The 20,913-nt window shown below is 40.8% G+C and overlaps 1 protein-coding gene across 2 annotated transcripts in view; it reads left to right on the forward strand.

Moving 5' to 3' along the window:
* Positions 1–20,499, forward strand: part of NPR3 (natriuretic peptide receptor 3) — a 76,720-nt gene extending 56,221 nt beyond the window's left edge. Inside the window, exons 4-8 of one of the 2 annotated variants that reach the window (XM_032213464.1) lie at positions 2,188–2,323; positions 5,916–6,010; positions 12,904–13,036; positions 15,568–15,655; positions 19,050–20,499. In XM_032213464.1, the coding sequence (XP_032069355.1) occupies positions 2,188–2,323; positions 5,916–6,010; positions 12,904–13,036; positions 15,568–15,655; positions 19,050–19,161 (564 nt within the window). In that variant the 3' untranslated portion in view covers positions 19,162–20,499. The remainder of the gene's footprint in view (positions 1–2,187; positions 2,324–5,915; positions 6,011–12,903; positions 13,037–15,567; positions 15,656–19,049) is intronic. The other variant, XM_032213465.1, reaches the window with a different exon arrangement.
* The last annotated feature ends 414 nt before the right edge of the window (positions 20,500–20,913 follow it).

A 20,913-nucleotide genomic window follows, 5' to 3' on the forward strand; every position in this document is an offset into this window, starting at 1 on the left:
AATAGACTGGTTTGGGCCTTTCAATGGTCCATTAAGAAAAGTGTGGGCTATTAAGAGTGAGTCTGTTTCCTGCCTAAAAACGTGTTTCTCCATTTCTGATCCAGGGAAATATAATATTCTGCCTTCTTAATATTTCCCAGGGTATTTCATTTTTCTAGCAGAGGGATGGGTTTTAACTTCCTACATGATAAAACTGTGTAAAGCAGTTTAATAAATGTTTGTTATTCCTGAGTCATGGGCAATGACGGTGTATTTGGATAGCACTTTCTCAGATCCTCAACAGGAAAAGGGATACAGTGAGTTGGTGGATTATGTATATACAGTATATATAGAGTAATTATTATACAAAAAGAGAAAGGAAACATCTCAGAGTGTCCTATCTATTCTAGGTCAGACCATATCTTCTGCCGCATCCAATTTTGTATGACTTTGCTGGCAGAAATATACGTTCCCTTAGTCTGTGTGGAAATGGATAGACTAACGCTAAAACTAAAAGATAAAGGAGCTACAGAATACTATGCTACATGGAATAGATTCTATCAATGGTTAGAAACATGATAGAAGTTGGAATGCGAAAGAATCAGGTTAGGTGGACATGGGAAGAGATACTATGTATGTATCAGAATGTAGGCATTAGGATGATAGATAAGTTGACATTCTAGAATATGATGGTCAAAAATCAATGTACAACACTAGCACTGTTTAAAATAGTATATGTGTTATTTGTTTTTCTTTTGTTTCATGTCAAGAGGAATGCCAGGACAATTACACTGTATTTAATATATCTATATGTAAACAATATATATATATATATATATATATATATATATATATATATATATATATATATATATATATATGTTTTTTTTAAAATTTGTGCTGATAAATATATTGGGTTTCTGTCGTGATGAACTCTTGTGACGAGCCGATTGACAGAAGATGGAAGCAGTTAGCTTCCTCCCATAATTGGGGCTTACCAGGGGTTGTGACATTATATATATATATATATATATATATATATATATATATATATATATATATATATATATATATATATATATATATATATATATATATATATATATATATATCTGTGTGTGTGTGTGTGTGTGTATATGTGTGTGTATATGTGTGTGTGTGTGTGTGTGTATATATGTGTGTATGTACATGTGTATATATATATATATATACACACTTACACATATATTTCCACTAAGAAAAAGACAATCCAGTTTTGTTTTACTGTTTTCTAAAAGGTACTTGTATAATTTAGCCCAACGTTTGTTCTGCATTTATTAACCACTGTGTGTGGCAGCTTCTGTAACAAGCCACAATGATAATCAAAATACTGGTATGTTCTTCATAATGCCACATAAGAGCAGTAGCACTTAGACTTATATACCACCTCACAGTGCTTTTACAGCCCTCTCTAAGCAGTTTACAGAGTCAGCATATTGCCCCCAACAATTTGCGTCCTTATTTTATCCACCTTAGAAGAATGGAAGCCTGAGTCAACCTTAAGCCAGGGAGATTTGAACTGCCAAATTGCAGGCAGTCAGCAGAAGTAGCCTGCAGTACTGCACTCTAACCACTGAGCCACAGTGGCTCATAAGCTACCTGAGAGACCATCTGCCTCCAGTCATGTCTGCCTGTCCCATTTGTTCCAGCAGAGTTGGTGGGCTCCAGGACTCTCAATTTAATGTTGCCATCTTGTGGAAGTATGTATCCTTTGTTGTGGGCCTCAGCCTTTGAAAGTGGTCCCAAAAGCTTAGAAAACCTATCTTTGGATCTGTGCTTGGGGGTTCATGTCTGTTATTTGTTTAATGGGTCTTATTTTGTTTTTTGTTTTTGGATTTTGTTATAAGAACATTTTAGTCCAGGCTGCTGTTGATTTAATATTTTTAGCTGCTTTTATGTCTTTTTGACCTGTGGGTACCACCCAGCGTCCACTGGAGTTGGGCAGCTTATAAATTGAAATGGACGAGCAAATAAATAAATAATGCCATCATGCAAATTTGGGGATATCTTATCAGGTACACAAGTCATGTCATTTCGGGCTGATCTCATAACATGCATATTATCATTTCCTCACTTGCTCCTTCTAGGGATGTCTGTGAAGATGCATAAAATGATGGTTTTGCTGAACTTATGCGCCAAATCACCGATGAAATGTTGTTGTGCTTTTAGGTGAACATGTTTGTTGAAGGTTTCCATGATGCTTTAGTTCTCTATGTTCTCGCTTTACGGGAAGTTCTGAAGAATGGCTTCACAAAGAAAGATGGGGATAAGATTGTTCATCAGACATGGAACAGGACATACGAAGGTACATCCAGTCACATATCCCATGTTTTTTTTAGATAAATAGTTTTGTTTTAGTAAAAGCTGCCACTTTTTATCCTTGTTTCTTCATAGTAGAGATTAAGATTCCTGGGTTTTGTTGATCAAGCCTTCTAGATAATTGAAATGAAAAGCCAATTGTTTCTGCTAATATTGTGAAAGAAGATTTTGTGATTGGTTGGTTGATTGATTGGTTTTGTTAGCCATTTCTGAAACATTTGTGTCATGCAAAATCTTATGCTGGCCCCATAAAGTACAGGACCAGCACAGGAGTTTAAACAATCAGTTCAGAAGCTTCAAGTACCCACCAAGTCACGGGGCTTAAAGAGAGAACAAAAGAGGTCAGACTGAAGTGGTTATCAGAGGAAAAATTCTAGATAACCTTAAGACAACAATCGGTTTCTATGGAAGGAAGTTTCTGTGAGAAGAAAACACTCTGTAGGGTTACACAGATTGAAACCAACCCTTTGAATTGGCCATGGAAACAACCAAAAACCCTGAGAGAGTTAAAATGGAGCACTTTAAAGAATAAAGCATAAGGATCTCTGAAATGTTTTACAAACTTGGCAACTTGAAAATGACTTTATGCTGATTCTGGATGTTGAAGTTCACACATCTGCAAGTTGCCAGGTTGAAAAAGTACTGATTTAAATAATCTTTACCTCTCAACCTTCTACCTTTTGCCCCCACTGTTCTGCCTGAAATGCTGTCTCCTGTATATAATTGTATAGTCTACCAAAAATAAAGCGACTGGATAATATTATTTAATCAGAATATGTAGAGAGCTGCATAGACAGTGCAGCTTTTAAATATGGATTGCTTAGCTCCGTTGTATCCATGTTAATAGCAGCACCAATATCAGTAGCAAGCAACAATACATCCTTAATACAGTTATTTAGCAACTCTTGATTCCCCTTTTCAAGTTTTGCCTGTTTGTCAGCTATTTTCCTGTTTGTTTATTTGCTCATCTCATTACATTAGTTCCTTTTATAATTTAGTTTTTTAATCTTAAAAGCTAAGTTTGATTTAAAAAAGGCTCAGATCAGTGGTGAAATTCATTTTTTTTTCCTTGCTGGTTCTGTGGGCGTGGCCTGGTGGGCGTGGCAGCGGAAGGATATTGCAAAATCTTCATTCCAACCCCATTGCAGAGGAAGGATACTGCAAAATCTCCATTCCCACCCCCACTCTGGGGCCAGCCAGAGGTGGCATTTGCTGGTTCTCCAAACTACTCAAGATTTCTGCTACCGGTTTCCAGAACCTGCTGAATTTCACCCCTGGCTCAGATGTGATTTACCTGTTTAGTTGTAATGTCACATTTTTTTGTATTAGATTTCAAAAACTTCATTTTGCATTTGGAAAGTAAGGCTTCCATTTTTTTTTTCATTTCTAGTGTTTTGCCTGATTATTAAAACAACCCCTTTAAGTCCTACAAGCCTTATAATATATAAATGTACACAAACCTTAATACGGACATCCACATAGAGCTAAACTTTATAAAATAAGCAGGACATTTCTGGTAAGACCAGCAGCCCTTGTCAAATTCACCCGTCAATATGTACTGGGCAAAATTACCAAACTTTTCTGTGGAAGTACTTAAAAAAACGGAAATGTTTCCTTTAGATAAGAACTCAACAATGAGTTCAGAAACTGGAATGGCTTTGAAAAACATCATCAGCCATTTTCTCAGCTGCTGTTACTTTTTCTTTAGGAAGAGAGCATTAAAGGAAATGCTTTAGGAGAAGGGAAATATCAGATTGACAGTAGAATTGCAGTGAAATATCATTTCATCTGGTATGCATTTTGAAATGAACTTCCTATTCCACATTTCCTGGATGAGCAATTATGTAGACTGCTCAAAATTGGATAATGGGCTTTTTGGAACCCAAGTTATGCAAAGAAGTATGTATTTTGGGAGAAATGGTCCATGAAAAGGAATTTTCTTTTTTACATGCAAAGCAGAGCACAATGTATATACAATTAAGCACATAGAAGTTTGGCATAGACTAATCTGTCTGTCTTTTATCTGGAAGGGGAAAGAAAATATCCCTTCTAAATCTTTAATTCAACATCCCTCATTCTGGCACCTTCTGGATATGCTTGGAACTACAATTCTCATAATCCCCAGCAAGGAATTAAGAGGCATTTTCGTATGATGATATCTGGAAAATATCAGGTTACAAGTCAAGCCAAAAACTTGCATGTATTTTTCTCTGTAAACAAATTCAACTAATTCAGTGCCTCACATCACAAAGATTATAGCAGACAGCAGATCCATTGGTTTCACTGAAAACTGCAATAGAGGGACACCTCACTAGCATGTACACTACTTTAGGAATCAGTTAGGGATACTACCAGTGGTACTAATACAACTAGTGTAGAAGATTAGGTTGTGGGAGAAACAGGGAACTGTTTAGTCAAGTGTTTCTGGATATTTGCTATCTCTTTACCTACTCCTTGATAGAGTCTATGGAAGGAAAGAAGAGAGAAAGGAATATTCCCTGTTATTTCTATAGATTTTTTAAACATGTGTCTGTAAATCAGTGTAAATTCCTGGTGACTGGCTGGATTAGTCCCTGGAATTTTCTTAGCAACATTTTTCAGAAATGTTTTGCCATTGCCTCCATCCTAGGGCTGAGAGTGTGTGCTGGTTCCATATTTAATATGGGACTAGAACTCCTGGGTCCCTGGTTTCCAGCCGGGTTCCTTAACCATTATCCCAAATTGGCTCTCTAGTTCTACATATAGGGATCCTTAAAATTCATTTGACTTCAAGTAAGCAACAATGAGCATCCTGTGAGAAATGGGTTTTTTTCTGAGCAAGATTTCTCATTGTAAATTAATTTCCAACATAATTTTGTTGAAACTTTAATAGAGGTTTTTTTTAAAAAAAAAAATGGTTAGGAAGACAACAAAGAATTCCAACATTGGACAAGTACGTTTACTTTCCAATATGATCCCTATATGTAAGCTATTCAAAGCCATTTACTTCTTAGAATATCAGAGTTGGAAGGGACATTGAAGGTCTTCTAGTCCAACCCCCTGCTTAGGCAGGAAACCCTACATCACTTCGGATAAATGGCTATCCAAAATCTTCTTTAAAACTTCCAGTGTTGGAGCATTCACAACTTCTGGAGGCAAGTTGTTCCACTGATTAATTGTTTTAACTGTCAGGAAATGTCTCCTTAGTTCTAGGTTGCTTCTCTCCTTGATTAGTTTCCACCCATTGCTTCTTGTCCTGCCCTCAGGTGCTTTGGAGAATAGTTCTTGCTTCTTTTAACCCAGGGCAAGGGTTTTAAGAGCAAAGAAGCCGGTTTCTGTTAGGGAGTGTCGAATAAAGCTTGGTTACTTTCATTTCTACTAATAAGGCGAAATAATTTATCCTCTTGAGAAGGAAATGTTACATATTCTAGGAATGTAGAGACAATTGCAGTCGCTTGGAATGCCAGCCAGAAGGCTGCTAGGATTCCTTACTATATCAGTCTGTAAAAATTCTGCCCTCTTTATTTTATTTTTCTTGGAAACATTCGATGTTTTCAATTTAAATTATACATCAGCACATAATACACATATTTATTCAGGCATTGCAGGGCCAGTATCTATTGATGCCTCTGGAGAAAGGTTTGGGGATTTTTCTGTGGTTGCCATGACTGATCCTGAAACTGGAACACAGCAGGTGAGTAAATTGTTTCCAAATCAGCTTTGACTATGTTTATTCTCCTCTGGGTATGTGGAATGAGCTCTTCGCATGGATAGTAAGATGCCCAGGCTTGGGAGCTGAAGACCAATACCTCTGGAGCAGTCAGGGGTGGGTTTCAACCAGTTCGCGGCGGTCCCCACGAACCAGTTGGTCGGCGAACCCGGAAGTAAGTAACTTCCGGGAACGGCGAAGGGCCCACCCGCCCGCCCGCTTTCCTTACCCGGTTTTGACGAGTTCTGCGCTTCCACGTATGCGCAGGACGCATACAGCACCTACACGATCCTCCAGGAGCAGCTGGAGCATCGCACAGACGCTAGTATTGGAACGGGGCGAGAAACCCACCCCTGGGAGCAGTGGTGGGCTCCAGATCCCATTGCACCGGTACGCTGCGATGGGGCCGGACATCCACCTTGGGCACGTGTGCATGCGCATGCCACTGCCCTGCGACGCCCCAGCTACTTGGCGAGATCGCGCAGGCGCAGTTGGCCCGTTTCCCTCAAAAAGAGCTAAGGAACACGGACAGGCGGATGGGCCATCGAAACACCACTGCTCCCAGCTGCCACCGGTACGCCCGTACCGGGCTGTACCGCCTGGAATCCACCAATGCTCTGGAGTCCATTCAACATCAGGAAAGATGTTCTAAATTATAAATTGGATTGAAAATTATACTTGTCCTGTTTCATTAAATCTTTGAATGGCATTTAGGTTCTAGAAATTTTAGGCATAACAATCATTCTCCTTACTGAACAGGAATTTGAACTATTGCTTTCCTACACCAAGTCCAATACTCTAATCATGTAATCCCAAAGGTGCTTCAGTTTTATGTTTGGCTTTGCAACTGAAATCTGCTAGGAATTTAGAAAGAAAATTAAGGGCAGCAATTATGAACCCGAGAAAGATTAAGGGAGTGGATTCATTTAGCTATTATCCAGCACAACCAAAATTACAATTAAATTAAGCATAATTCAAACAAAACCACTTGCCTGCAAGGAGAAACTGGTGGAACCACAAAATAGACAAAATAATAGAAAGCGAAAAAGCTAAAGTGCACATCACCACATTTCTGGTATTTGGCAATTGGCTCATATTTATTTATGTATTTATTTATGTATTTATATGTATCCCACCTTAATTGTTTTTACAAAAAAACTCAAGGCAGTGAGCATAGGTAAAGGTTCCCCTCGCACATATGTGTTAGTTGTTCCCGACTCTAGGGGGCAGTGCTCATCTCCCTTTCAAAGCCTTCAGAGATGTCCAAAGACATCTCTGTGGTCATGTGGCCAGCATGACTAAACGCCGAAGGCGCACAGAACACTGTTATCTTCCCACCAAAGGTGGTTCCTATTTTTCTACTTGCATTTTTATATGGTTTCGAATTGCTAGGTTCGCAGAAGCTGGGACAAGTAACGGGAGCTCACTCTGCTACATGGTGCTAGGGATTCGAACTTTCGACCTTTCTGATTGACAAGTTCAGCATCTTAGCCACTGAGCCACCATGTTCCTGCAGTGAGTGAGCATATCCAGTACTCTTTCCTCGTCCTATTTTCCCCACAAGAACAACCCTGTGAAGTGGGTTGGGCTGAGAGAGAGAGAGTGATTAGCTCAGTGTTACCCAGCTGGCTTTCATGGCTACGGCAGGATTTGAACTCATAGTCCCCTGGTTTCTAGCCTGATGCCTTAACCACTAGACCAAACTGGTAGCAGCATCCCACAAACACATGAGTTTCTAGCAAATAAATGTCCATTTGTTAGAATGGGTTTGAAGTTATAACTGTGATTTGTTTTACAACTGTTGTAAAAACACTCATAAAATTGGGTGCATGCCTGGACTTAATGACTGTTTCAACTTACAACTGAAATTCCTGTACCAATTGCAGTCATGAGTCAAAGACTATTGGTATGAAGAGTTCATATACTGTAACTCACTGGCCCCTTGAAAAGGTTAGAGAGAATAGGTTGGCATAACCACAAGACACATTTTAAAACATAGACACCAAACTAACCATACTAATTAGCTATCTGAATATCCCAGATATGACCCTAAGAACCGTGTTTTGATGAAGAGAAATATAGAAGGCAATCTGCTCACTTCCCCATGCTTTGAATTACCCTTGCAGCCTCTTGCAAGCAGAGGTGGTATTCAGCCAGTTCGGACCGGTTCACCCAGGTGGGATGCACCTGCCCCGGCTCTATGCCGTACTATTTCGGCACGTTTTTGAGGCTGAGCACATGCGCGGAAGGCGTGCGCGAGCAAAGTGCATGTGTGGAAGCCAGGTGCACACGCGGTGAACTAGTGGTAACAAAATTCCGAGCCGAGATGGCGCAGTGGTTAAATGCAGCACTGCAGGCTACTTCAGCTGACTGCAGTTCTGAAGTTCGGGTGTTCAAATCTCACCGGCTCAGGGTTGACTCAGCCTTCCATCCTTCCGAGGTGGGTAAAATGAGGACCCAGATTGTTGGGGGCAATATGCTGACTCTGTAAACCGCTTAGAGAGGGCTGAAAGCCCTATGAAGCGGTATATAAGTCTAACTGCTATTGCTATTGCTATAAAATATGAAAACCACCGCTGCTTGCAAGTAATGAGCAATCAAGCTATAATTTAAATTACAACAAGTTCCTCTCCTCCCCCCCCCCTAAAGGGAAAGATTAGAATCAATTGACTAATGGTCAGCTTTAGGAGAAGCTCCTGAATAGTAAGAGTGGTTCAGCAGTGCATGCAGTTTGGTTAATAAGGTGGTAAGCACTATTATGCTGCCGTTATTTCCTCAGAAGGTGGAAGGCCACCTGAGAGAGATGCAGGGGTGATATTCACTTACTTTCCCTACCAGTTTGCAAATACGTGAGTCCACGTATGCACTCAGCCTTCTGCGCATACACTTTGGCTTGAAAACATGCCTAAGTAGGACGGCATAGACGCAGGGCAGGTGGGAAGGCCCACCTGCGATTTTCACTACAGGTTCGGGTGAAACGGCTGAATACCACCTCCGGAGGGGTGTTGTGCTTGCAAGATTCTTTTCAATACTATTCCAATCCGTTTCTCCTTTCATACCAGTGATGGGATTCAAATAATTTAACAACCGGTTCTCTGCCCTAATGACCAGCTGGGTAGGCGGGGCTCGGTGGTCATGTGACTGTTTGGGTGTGGCCAACTCAATGTCACTCAGGTCAACGGGCACTTCACCTTAGTTGTTACAATGTAATTAGAGTTAACTAGAGAGGCAGTTTCTCTAAGGTAGGCAATAAAGATTAGGCTAGAAACAACACCAGAATGTTTCCTTCCTGCCTTCCTTACAGGATTAGGCCTGTAAAGTAGAAAAAAAAACAAAAGGAGATTTTTTTCCAACAACCGGTTCTCCGGACTGCTCATAAAGTTAACAACCGGTTCTCCCAAATAGGTGCGAACTGGCTGAATCCCACCACTGTTTCAAATACCCTTAGTATTTGAGGTCTACCTAAAGTCAAATGCAGATTCCTGTTTCCTGTTAGTTTACTAAGTAGGCTTTGAAACAAAAAAAAAATCTGCAGTTATAGAGCCTGGCAAATTAGAACAAATCAGGTACCGTAACTATTTCCTGTTTTCAACATAATGGGGAAACAGTTTCTTTAATCGGGGCTGCAGGACTCTCAGAGAGGGGAAGTAAGTGCTTTTCTGGGTTCATGACACAAGCATCATTACAACCAAACTGTCAAGAGTCTAAGAATCTAGAAAAGATGCCATTCTGTTGAGTTTCTATTGGGGAAATGGCCCCTATTAACACAACGGAAGTTATTACTTTTGGTTGATTGTAATCTGCTGCTCAAAATGTTAAAATTGGGGAAATCATTGTTATGTCACCTTATTGGACTGCAAATTCAGTGAATTGGTTTGATTTGGCATGGACGAGCCTCTTTGTGCTATTATCTTATTCATATAACCGTTTTGACTGCATTTGTGATATTTTGAGGTTTGATGCCATATACTGAAAATTTACCCTCTGAGCCTCTGAATGTTTGTTTGTGTGTTTGTTATATACCGCCCACCTCGCTGTTTAGGGCAGCTTGTAATATCACAAAAATAGAGATAGAAAAACCATTATAAAAATAAAAACAGATTAAAAATGCAAAAAATTAAATCAGTGGTAGTCAACCTGGTCTCTACCACCCACTAGTGGGCGTTCCAGCTTTCATGGTGGGCGGTAGGGATTTGCTGTAACTCTGCTTTATAAATTTTATAAAGTAAAGTTACTTCCCTACTTTATAAATCACCATTACTGTGGAACCGGTGGGCGGTTAGAAAATTTTAATACAACCAGAAATACAAAGGTGGGTGGTAGATATAAAAAGGTTGACTACCCCTGGATTAAATGGTGCCTTCTCTACCCCTGCACCAACCACCTCTAGTCTACAGCTTCTTCATCAGGGCCCCACATCAACCAGCAGAGACAGGCTTTAAGGCTCTTCCCAAAGGCTAGAAGGGTGAGGGCAAAACTCACCTCCAGTGACAAGAAATTCCAGAGCAGGGGTGTCAAACTGGCATCATCACGGCATCATCACGTGACGTATCATGACTTTTCCCCCTTCGCTAAACTGAGCATGGACGTTGCCAGTGTGTGATGCATCTGACCCGCAGGCCTCGAGTTTGACACCCCTGTTCCAGAGGGTGAGTGCCATGCCAGGAAAGGCTCTTCTCTAGATCCTGCTAGTCAAAATTCCTTGACTGATGAGGTATGCAGTAGGTGGGCTGTGAGGTAGGCCCTTTCTGCCAGAACAAGTGGGATGGGCCAAGATGGTTCCACAGATTTCCTGGACCCATGCCATGAATAATTTTCTGCAAAAAGGTTTTTGCTTTTACATCTCGTTATCAAGGTCCTGAAGGAGCACAGTGGCTTTGTGGTTAGGACGTTGGGTTGGAAATTAGCAAGCTGCATTCGAGACCCAAGTACTGCCATGGGGCAGGATTGAACTCCTGTCCTTCGCTCCAGCTTCATGTCCAGCTGGGGACATGAAAGGAGACCCCCAACTGGGCATCTCCCAGGCAACGGTGATGTCACCAGCTAATCCTTTCAACCCAGAAGTGCCTTGCTGCTTCTGACAGGAGTGCTATATCATGGGTTCCCAATCTCATAGTGGGCTGTGGCCTTTGGAAACCAGGCCGTGGGAGAAATGGGCAAGTGTGTGTATGTGAAGCTCCACTCGAGCAAATGGAAGGTGCTCACGCTCACACACAAAGCTCCATTCATGCAAATGGAGCTTTGTGCGCTAGCACAAGCACCCTCTGCTCAAACCCTTTCCTTGTGTGAGTGGAGTTTCGCGTGCAAGCGCAAGGGCCTGCCACTTGTAGTAGAGCTTCACACATGAGCTCAAGCACCCTCTGCACACCTGCGAGGCTCCATTTGTGCAAGTGGAGGGCGCACAAGTGTGCTGCTCACACAAATGGAGCTGTCCATGTACGCCTGTCACTTCCACACACCACCCAGTGCTGTGCCAGTCTGCCAAGCTGGAAAAGTTAAGGACCGCTGTGCTATGTTAAGCTATTTTTCTATCACATGCCAGCCTTCCTGGCTGCCCACACTTCCTGATTGAAAGAAATCCCAGATAAGAGTTCCTTCACTGATTCTTTCTCCAGGGTTTCACTGGAAAACGGGAAGTTTGCACTGGGGAGACAGGTTTGACGAGTGAAAGACAGATACCCTTAATTGCTAACACAATCCAAATCCTGCCCCAAATTTAAGAGAATTTTGCCTCTGCTTTGTCGAGTAAGCAAACCTTTTCCATCAAGTTGATTGAGAAACGTTAACAAAGCAACGGAGTAATAAAACATTGAAATGGAAGATCTCAGAAGAGAAACTATAGAGGTAATAAAAAATCCAGAGGTCATCTGAGGAAAGACCAACGGATCTTAAGCCAAAGATTAGAAACAAAATATCCATGAACAAAAAGATTATATTGATTTCATTCTCTGCACATGTTCCTGTTCAGCTCTCCTCTCTGGCAGAAACAATCATTTGTTAACTTCTTGTTTGCCTGTGCAAACATCTCTCTTTTCAGATTCTGATTACTTTTCCTTTTGAGCTGACATAATTCATTTTACTATGTTTGCCCCAGCCCTGATTTACAATGTTCCCCTCTTTTTGATGATGCTAGTGGCAGTGTTTATTTACTTGGGAGATTCCTTCTCATCACTCATGAAAAGTTTATTTCCTAAGTGGAACAATGCCAAAGGAACTTAGGCCTTTATCTGATCACTTGGTGTTTACAACAAGGTTACTCTGGCTTCTTGTAAAATTAAAAAAATAAAATAACCAAGGCACATAATAGAAAATCTTGACAACTATACACAAAAAGCCAAAATGTCTCAGATTGTCATAACACCCTGAATAGTTCCTCTGTTATAGCTGCAGGAAGCTACTTTGTATGTGGAACCACAAACACAGATGGGTTGTAAATGTCATTTATTCTCAAGGCTTATATAATTTCAGCAACTTGGTTTTTTTACCAAACAAATCTTAGAAGTTTTGGAACAAGCTAGAATTGTTGTTGCTGCTGTTATTATTTTTACCATTAAGTTCTTTCAGAAGCTCAGTAGACTTTCAGTTTTCTTGAAGTTATTTTTCCCGTTATAAGATAGAGCGAAGAGAATTTCCATGGTTTACCAACTCTGTCCTCAGTAAATCTTGGAATCCTTAATGGTCTTGACTAGACTTCTGATGTAGATATGCAATGGGATGGATGGATGGATGGATGGATGGATGAGATAGATAGATGAGAGAGAGAGAGAGAGAGAGAGAGAGAAGACAGACAGACAGACAGACAGAAGTGAGAGAGATATATACTGTTCTCTACCTAGCAGGACATTGTTTTCATTTTGCAATATTATTTTTATATACAGGTAATTGGAAACTATTATGGAAAACAGGGACGACTTGAAATAATTCCAAGTGCAAATTACCTCTGGGAGCAAAGACTGAAAACAGATGATAGCCGAGGATTGGAGCACACGAGCAATCCAGCCTGCAAATCATGTAAGTTAAGTGAGGTTAATGTATGAGTTTTAAGACTAATCTGATAATCTCTCCTTTTACCTCTGTATCATGAAACAAAATGTGTAGAAGGCAAATGACCAGTTAGGAATATTAGTAGTTTTTTCTCCACTGATATTTCAATAACTGGAGATCAGACCATGAAAAATAATGCAAGTTGTGCTTTAGAACAACCAGACAGAGTCCAGGCGTGGACTATTCCTGATCTGAGTCTAGTCAAGTCCTGAGTTCATCAGGCAGAAGTGGATCTTATCTGCTTAAGGCTGTGTTTACTCAGGCATAGCTAGCAGAGGGCAGCTGAATAGAGCTAAAGTGATAGAACTGCCTTTTATCATTTTAGACAAGCAAACTCTTCCTTTCTGATGGGAATAGCAGGATTAAGAGAAGATCTCTCTAAAGGGATGACCTACTACCTGTGTTTCCCTGAAAACAAGACCCTGTCTTATATTTTTTTCCACCAAAGAAAAGCATCATGTCTTATTTTTGGGAGGGGGTGATTTGGTCCACTGACTCACCTCACTTGCACACGTCACCCCCGCCCGCACCCTGGGTCTCCTTTTTGCTGTCAGAGGCCTTCAGGAACTTCTTCTGCATCCCGCAAGGCCGGCAAGATTTTCCTGAAGGCCTCTGCAGGCCTTCAGCTCCAGATCGATCTTCAGAGACCCCGAGGAAAGCCTTGCCAGCTGCAGAAGAAATGGGCCGGCAAGGCAGGTGTCGGGATGCGCAAGGCCTGGCTGCAACTATCCAACGGTAGGTAGTAAAGCAGCTCCACCCCTACATCCCAACCATAGCTTAATTTTTACCCACATGGAGTCGGCAGGGTCATAATTAGGGTGTAAGCATTCCAAATACCATGTAGAATCAAATCAGAATCTATGCTTAAAGTTCCAATTTAATAAAGCAGGCATGCTGGCACATAGCTGTGGGGATCCCAACTCTGGAAGTTACATCAGAATCCCACCCAGTTAAAAGTTCATGATCTTGTCCCCACACCCACAATCCATCACATGGTCCAATCTCCTTCTTCCACGCTGGCGTCCATGCCCAGCTTCTTCTAGTCAGGTGTGAAAGTGCGGAGACAAAGGATGACCTTGACTTCTAGCAAAGAATGAAAAACAACACATTCCAAAATCCTACTCCTTCTAATCCCCCTCCCATTGACTATACTTAAAGAAACAGCATAAAGAAATAAGAGAAAGTGTGGCAGGCCAAAATTCTAAAAGGAATATAAATGCAGGCCTGACATAGGGCTTATTTTGTGGTTTATGTTGGGTGCACATGTAAAAATCAAGTTAGGAGTTACTTTTGGGGTAGGTCGTGTTTTCGGGGAAACACGTGGTTCATAAATTTAGGTAGGCTAACTGTTTAATAGGTATATGTGTGAGCTAGTGGAACTGCACAAGAGGGTATTCTGTGGATATAAAAAAATGTCGCAAATTATCCTAAAACAATTCACCAAGACTTATAAATCTATATATTTCAGAATAGGAAATATGCTTATGTTAAAATAGAGCGGTCAGGGAGTTTCAGTGATTTGGGAAGGGGATTGCATGTCAACAATGGATCCAAAATAAACATAATTCATAAAAGAAGAAGCCAAAGAAAAAAGAACATTTATTTTATTTTATTTTATTTTATTATTTTCAAACATACAAAATACACAAAAACTAAACCTAAACATAAACTACATTTACACAATACATTGGAACTTCCTGTTCCTTCTTATAGCAATTTCAAATCTGTACAATTCTCCTGATATTATTTCCCCTTCTAATATATTTTGTTTGAGTTTCACCATTTTTAACCCTCTTATTTTACTTATCCATCTGATATATTGGGTGATTACCTCTAATAAGTTTAAACTCTCTTGAATGCATATATATAAACACGAATACAAGACCCGAATACAACAAGACCAGCATACCTACACCCGTGAAAATCTACGAAAACATTGACCCTTGTTTCTTTCCTCCAACCACCTATACCATTTTTCCCATATCTGATAATATTCTGTCTCTTCTTTTTCCTGAATTTCCTTTGCTAATTTGTCCATTTCGGCACAGTCCATAACCTTATTATTTTGTCTTCGCTTGGTATCAATTTATTTTTCCATTTCTGAGCGAAGGCAATCCTCGCCGCCATAATTATGTGTAGAATTAAATACTGGATTTCTTTTTTATATTTGGTTGTCATTCTTCCTAATAAAAACACTTTTGGTTTCCAATCAATTTTGACTCCTGTTATCAATTCTAACCAATTTTTAATCTTTTTCCAATACTTTTTGGCTTCCTCACACATCCACCATATATGATAATATGTTCCATATGCTATTTCACATTTCCAACATTTTGGTAATATACTTGCTGAGATTTTTGCTAACATTTCAACCTCACTAAAACCTAAGCTTCAAACAAATCTGTACATTGAATTACAGATTGAATCTGTAATTCAATCATTCTGCAAGATTTTGTTATTAAGGGGTTCCTTTGGTTGATTTCTGTTTGTTTTTCAAGCAGGTGGCGTAGGGGAATCAGCAGTTACTGGAATAGTTGTAGGGGCCTTGCTAGGCGCAGGATTGTTGATGGCCTTCTACATTTTCAGGTGAGTTTAATTTTAACAACTAGCATCTTTGAATGACTGTCTCATTTCTCCTCCCAAGGAAAGCAATAGGAGAAAGTCTGCAGTCTGGCAGGTTGGATTCCATCAGATAGAGAAGGTTCATAAATTGATCCAAACACTCTCTAAAAAGGCATAGTAATTACAAAGACATCTATTCAAAGTCAGCCTTGTTAAAAGACGCCCTCAGCTGTTGGAAACTACTCTGTTTCCTCCAAAATAAGACTTCCTCAGATAATAAGCCCAATTGGGCTTTTGAGCGCATGTGCTAAAATAAGCCCTCCCTTGAGAATATTGCAACACAGCAGCAGCCATGAGGTGACCATGCTCACCACCTCCTGCACCTCAAAAATAATAAGACCTCCCCGAAAATAAAACCAAGTGCTTATTTCGGAGGTCAAAAGAAAATAAGACATGCTGTCTTATTTTTGGGGAAACACGGTAGAAGTGAAATCAATATGGCAGCCAAGATGCTGGCTGTCACTTTTAAAGCCATTCAAGGCTTGGGACCAGGTACCATCTTCTTCCAGTTGTTTTTACCTGTCCAATTTAATCAGGCAGATTGGACACCTGTTGAAGGCCCCATCACCCAAGAAATGGCCACTGAAGGGGACCAAGAGGAATGCCTTCTCTGCCATAGTGCCTGTTCTCTTGAACATTCTCCCTCCAGAGGTTAGGATGGCCCCAATTCAGTTGGCCTTTTGGAAGTTTCTAGAAGATCTGATGTACGGGCTTCAAATTCTGAATATATGAAGAGCCCCATTTCCTGGTTATGCTAACATTTATGGACTATAATAATTCTCTGTTGCTATATGCATTTAATTCTTCTTTTTGGGTTGTAATTGCAATTAGATTTTAACCAATTCAATGATTGTTTGCTGGCCAGAGTCACTTGCTTGAGATGGATAGCCATTCAAAGTGAATGAATGAATGAATGAATGAATTTATTTATAAAATTTATTTGCCACTCATCTTACCATAGAGTAAAACTTTGAGTGGCTTATAATTAGCAATAGCACTTAGACTTATATACCGCTTCACAGTGCTTTACAGCCCTCTCTAAGCGCTTCACAGAGTCAGCCTGTTGCCCCCAACAATCTGGGTCCTCATTTTACCCACCTCGGAAGGATGGAAGTCTGAGTCAACCTTGAGCCTGTTGAGATTTGAACTGCCAAATTGCAGGCAGCCAGCAGGCAGCAGAAATATCCTGCAGTACTTCACTCTAGCCACTGTGCCACCATAGTTTACATATAAAGTAAAACCAAAAACACATGGGGAGGGCAGGGCCAGAATGGGGGATGTGGGATTTGTTATTACTCAATCATGCATTAGAACAAGTAGCCATTGCACTGGGGCCTCAAGCTGACGGGCAGAGCCAAATGTTTAGGCACTTACAAAAAGATAGGGATGGGGCCAGTGGTGAAATTCATTTTTTTTTTTACTACCAGTTCTGTGGGCATGGCTTGGTAGGCATGGCTGGGGAAGGATACTGCAAAATCCCCATTCCCACCCCATTCTGGGGCCAGCCAGAGATGGTATTTGCCAGTTCTCCAAACTACTCAAAATTTCCATTACCAGTTCTCCAGAACCTGCTGAATTTCATCCCTGGTTGGGGCCAACCTCACATCAGGGGGCAGGGGTCAAGATGTTCCAGAGGGCTGGAGCAACAGCAGAGAAGGCTTCCTTCTGGACCCCTCTGCCGACATGAGTGGTACATGCCAATCCCAGTAGCAGATGGTCCCTTAACTTGGACTCATGTCACGAAGGGCTTTAAAGCTAATCACCAACACCTTGAATTGGAGTGGCAACCAATGCAGTTAACGGAGGAGTGGTGTTAGAGGGGCCATACTTTGGGGTCCCCCAAACTAACCATGCTGATGCACTCTGCATCAGGTGTAGCTTCCAAATGCTCTTCAAGGATATCCCTATATACAGCGCATTACAGTAGTCCTGTTGTGAGATTACTAGGGACTGAATGATTGAGTGCAAGGATCATAACTCCAGTCCACAGGAAATCTAAGAATTCTACTCCTTTTATTACGGAAGTGGACATATGCTGCTGAAGGACAACACAGTTCTTAGCAGAAATAAATTTTCCATCAACATGCAGCTCACACATGCAGAAAAATATTTAAATCATGATTAAACTGTCTTAAAAGAAGTGAGATTGACAACAAAGTCTTACAGTATTCTGTTTAGAATATCTCCCGGCCATTCTTTCTTTCTTTCCAGCTTCTCTATTCCCCTACTTTTCGTCCCACTGCAAATAATTAACATTCTGTAGCAAGTTAGCAAACAATGTTCTCCTTTTTCTTGTTTCATGAGAGGTTTGCCATGGTAGGGTTTCTTTTTCTGAAAAGCATTTTTCTGCTTCTGCTGCCCCTCCTCTTTCTTAATAGGGCCATCTTGTGATTCCATTTTCATCATTCAGCATTCTTCCTGTAAAGATAATACCAGCAACAAGAAACAGGGTTGCACAGTATATTGATTTAATTAACAGAATGGACAAACAATTTAAATTTAACTGACTCGCAGATTAGACTTTTAATGCAGATACAATTTTAATTCTCACTAGATATAAAGAATCCTCTTGTTTCTAGGGTCATTTTGTTTCATATTTGTAAACTAGCTGATAACCCAGCGTTGTCCGGGTATTTACCGTATTTTTCAGAGTATAAAACTCAAAAAAGAGGCTGAAAATCTGGGTGCGTCTTATACACTGAATACAACATTTTTTGCCTCCTGAAACCCCACCCCCTTCAACAAAATGGCCCTGCATAGCTTTTAGGAGGCTTTCAGAGAGCTGCTGGGAGCTGGGGAGGGCAGAAATGAGGTTTACAGAGTGCAATTTTTTTTTTTAATTTGCCTTTTCAAAACCTTGGTGCGTCTTATACTCCGAAAAATACAGTATTTATAAGGGGAAAATGTCCAGACCAAACATAATTTCTAATGTTGGATTTCCCCCCTTACCAAAGGAGCCCCCTTGTGGAGTACTGTGAAGCTGTTACCATGGCAACTCCATTGCGCTGTACAGTAGAAACCATTTTACGGCAGTACAGTAGAAGCCATTTGTTGCCTGTATTGTAACAGAACACACATCCTGAGGGGTTTTAGGGGTGTCTTACCCCCACAATATTTGTTTCCAGAGAGTAAGTCATCTGTGTACCAAGTTTGGTTGAAATTGCTCAAGACATTCCAGAGTTATGTTGGAACACTTGTATGTGAGACAAAAATGGTGCCAGGCACATCTCTTTAATCTTTTGGCAGTGATACTCGTTAACGTAACTGATTATGCCAAACCCAGATGTCTTTTTGCAGTGGGAGTTTTCTGTCTTATCTCAAATTGCTGAAGGAATCATTCTTACTTTCTGCCACTCAGGAAAAAGTACAAAATAACCATTGAAAGAAGAAACCAGCTGGAAGAGTACAACATCGGCAAGCACCGACAATTACGAGAAGACTCCATCAGGTCTCACTTTTCTGCTGCATGAAATAGAAAAGAATTGCTCTTGTGGGGATATATACCTGTAGACAAATGGACGCTACCAAAGACTGCCACTGAAAAAAAGAAGTGCATTTAAGGACTCCACCTTTTAAAAGTGGAGTCACCTTGTCTTAATTTTTTTTTTCAGAAACTCAGGAAATGATTTACTAGCCACATTATGCCACATGGCCTTTTTTATCTCATGGAAAGATGAATGATTAAAAGAAAAGATACCCGTTTTCTCACGACAAGACATTGATTAATACTTTGTGGATATCTCAAGGCACATTTGGGGTCTTGATGATGTAAACATTCCTTCACGATGCCTTGTGAATGTCAGGTGGCTCTTCACAACATCACATACCAGATGCTTAAGTGCTTTCATAGACAAAGGGGCAGTTTTACATAGGGAGCAAAATATGTTCTGAATTGAATGGTGGAGACAGGATGGGGGGAAAAGAGTGTAGCTTGTTCAGTGCAATATAATTTTGGAAAACAAACAATCATGCATCTCATCATCAGTGGAAGAAAATGAGGATTTAACACTGAGCACCAGTTGACGTCTCACATTAATTTTGAAATTAATCCGTTAGTGATTCCTAGGGATTTTCTCTCGCTACTCTATTCTTAATATAAGAAAGAGAGCTGTATCCATGGGAAGGGAAAATTCTTTTTCAAATAAATTCCACTTTACCCTGAATTTTTATTTTGAGGAAGTTTCCCCACCCACATTACTTCCACTTCCAGAGGAAATGCTTCCTGACTTTAGATCCATAATCTCCAGCTTGTTGCCCGCCGGATGTCTCAAGCTGTAGCTCCCTAAATTTTCAGTTTTGCTGTTAGGAATCTGACCAATTATAATCATACTTTGAGAGCCAGCATAGAACATGGTGGTTTAGTCATGGCCTAGGATCTGGGAGAGTCCGGTTCATGTCGATCCCTGGACCTCTTCAAACGACTTTGCACAATTTTGTTTCGGTCCAACCTGCCCCATAAAGATTTTGCCGTATGGATAAAATTAGAGGAATCAATATTAAATATTCACCAAGATCTGACAAATGATAAATTCATAATCGGTCTATACAGTGTAGGTTATTTTAGAAATTTGGTATAAGGTTCACACAAAAGGGTTTTGGAGAAAAGAGATGCAGTTTTATGCCAGCTTGTATATATAAGTTAGCCTAAAGTGGTGGAATCCTGAAGTTCGGGTTTTCTAATTCAGAATGCAAATGTCCTGAATATTTTCCTAGGTAGGGAAAAAAGTTAAGGTATTTTGAAATAATTCAGAGAAGATTGTTCTAGCTCAGGGGTGTCAAACTGAAAGCCTGGGGGCCGGATCCAGCCCACGGGGTGCTTAGATCTGGCCCGCGACACCGCCCTGGAAACAGCAAAGGACCAGCCCACGGTGCCTCTGCCAGTGAAAATGAAGCTTAGGAAGGCCATGCATGACTCTCCCAGACTCTGTTTTCAGCTGCAATGGCCTCCTGCAGCCCTCTGCCAGTGAAAAAGGAGCATGCGGGCCCCCTGAGCTCCGTTTTCACTGGCAGAGGGCTGCAGGAGACTGTCACAGCCAAAAATGGAGCTCGGGAGCAAGGCATGGGTTCCAGCTTCTGTTACTGCCAGTTAGGGTTAAGGTTAAAAAAAAATGAAGCAAAAAACAAAAAACCGATAGAACTGGTTCAGGGACGTGGCCAGCCGAGTTACTACCTACTTGGCCGAACCAGTAAGAACCCACCTCTGTTGGGAGCCCATTTTTGCT

This window comes from Thamnophis elegans, chromosome 3, assembly GCF_009769535.1.
Source record: "Thamnophis elegans isolate rThaEle1 chromosome 3, rThaEle1.pri, whole genome shotgun sequence".
Lineage (NCBI taxonomy): Eukaryota > Metazoa > Chordata > Lepidosauria > Squamata > Colubridae > Thamnophis > Thamnophis elegans.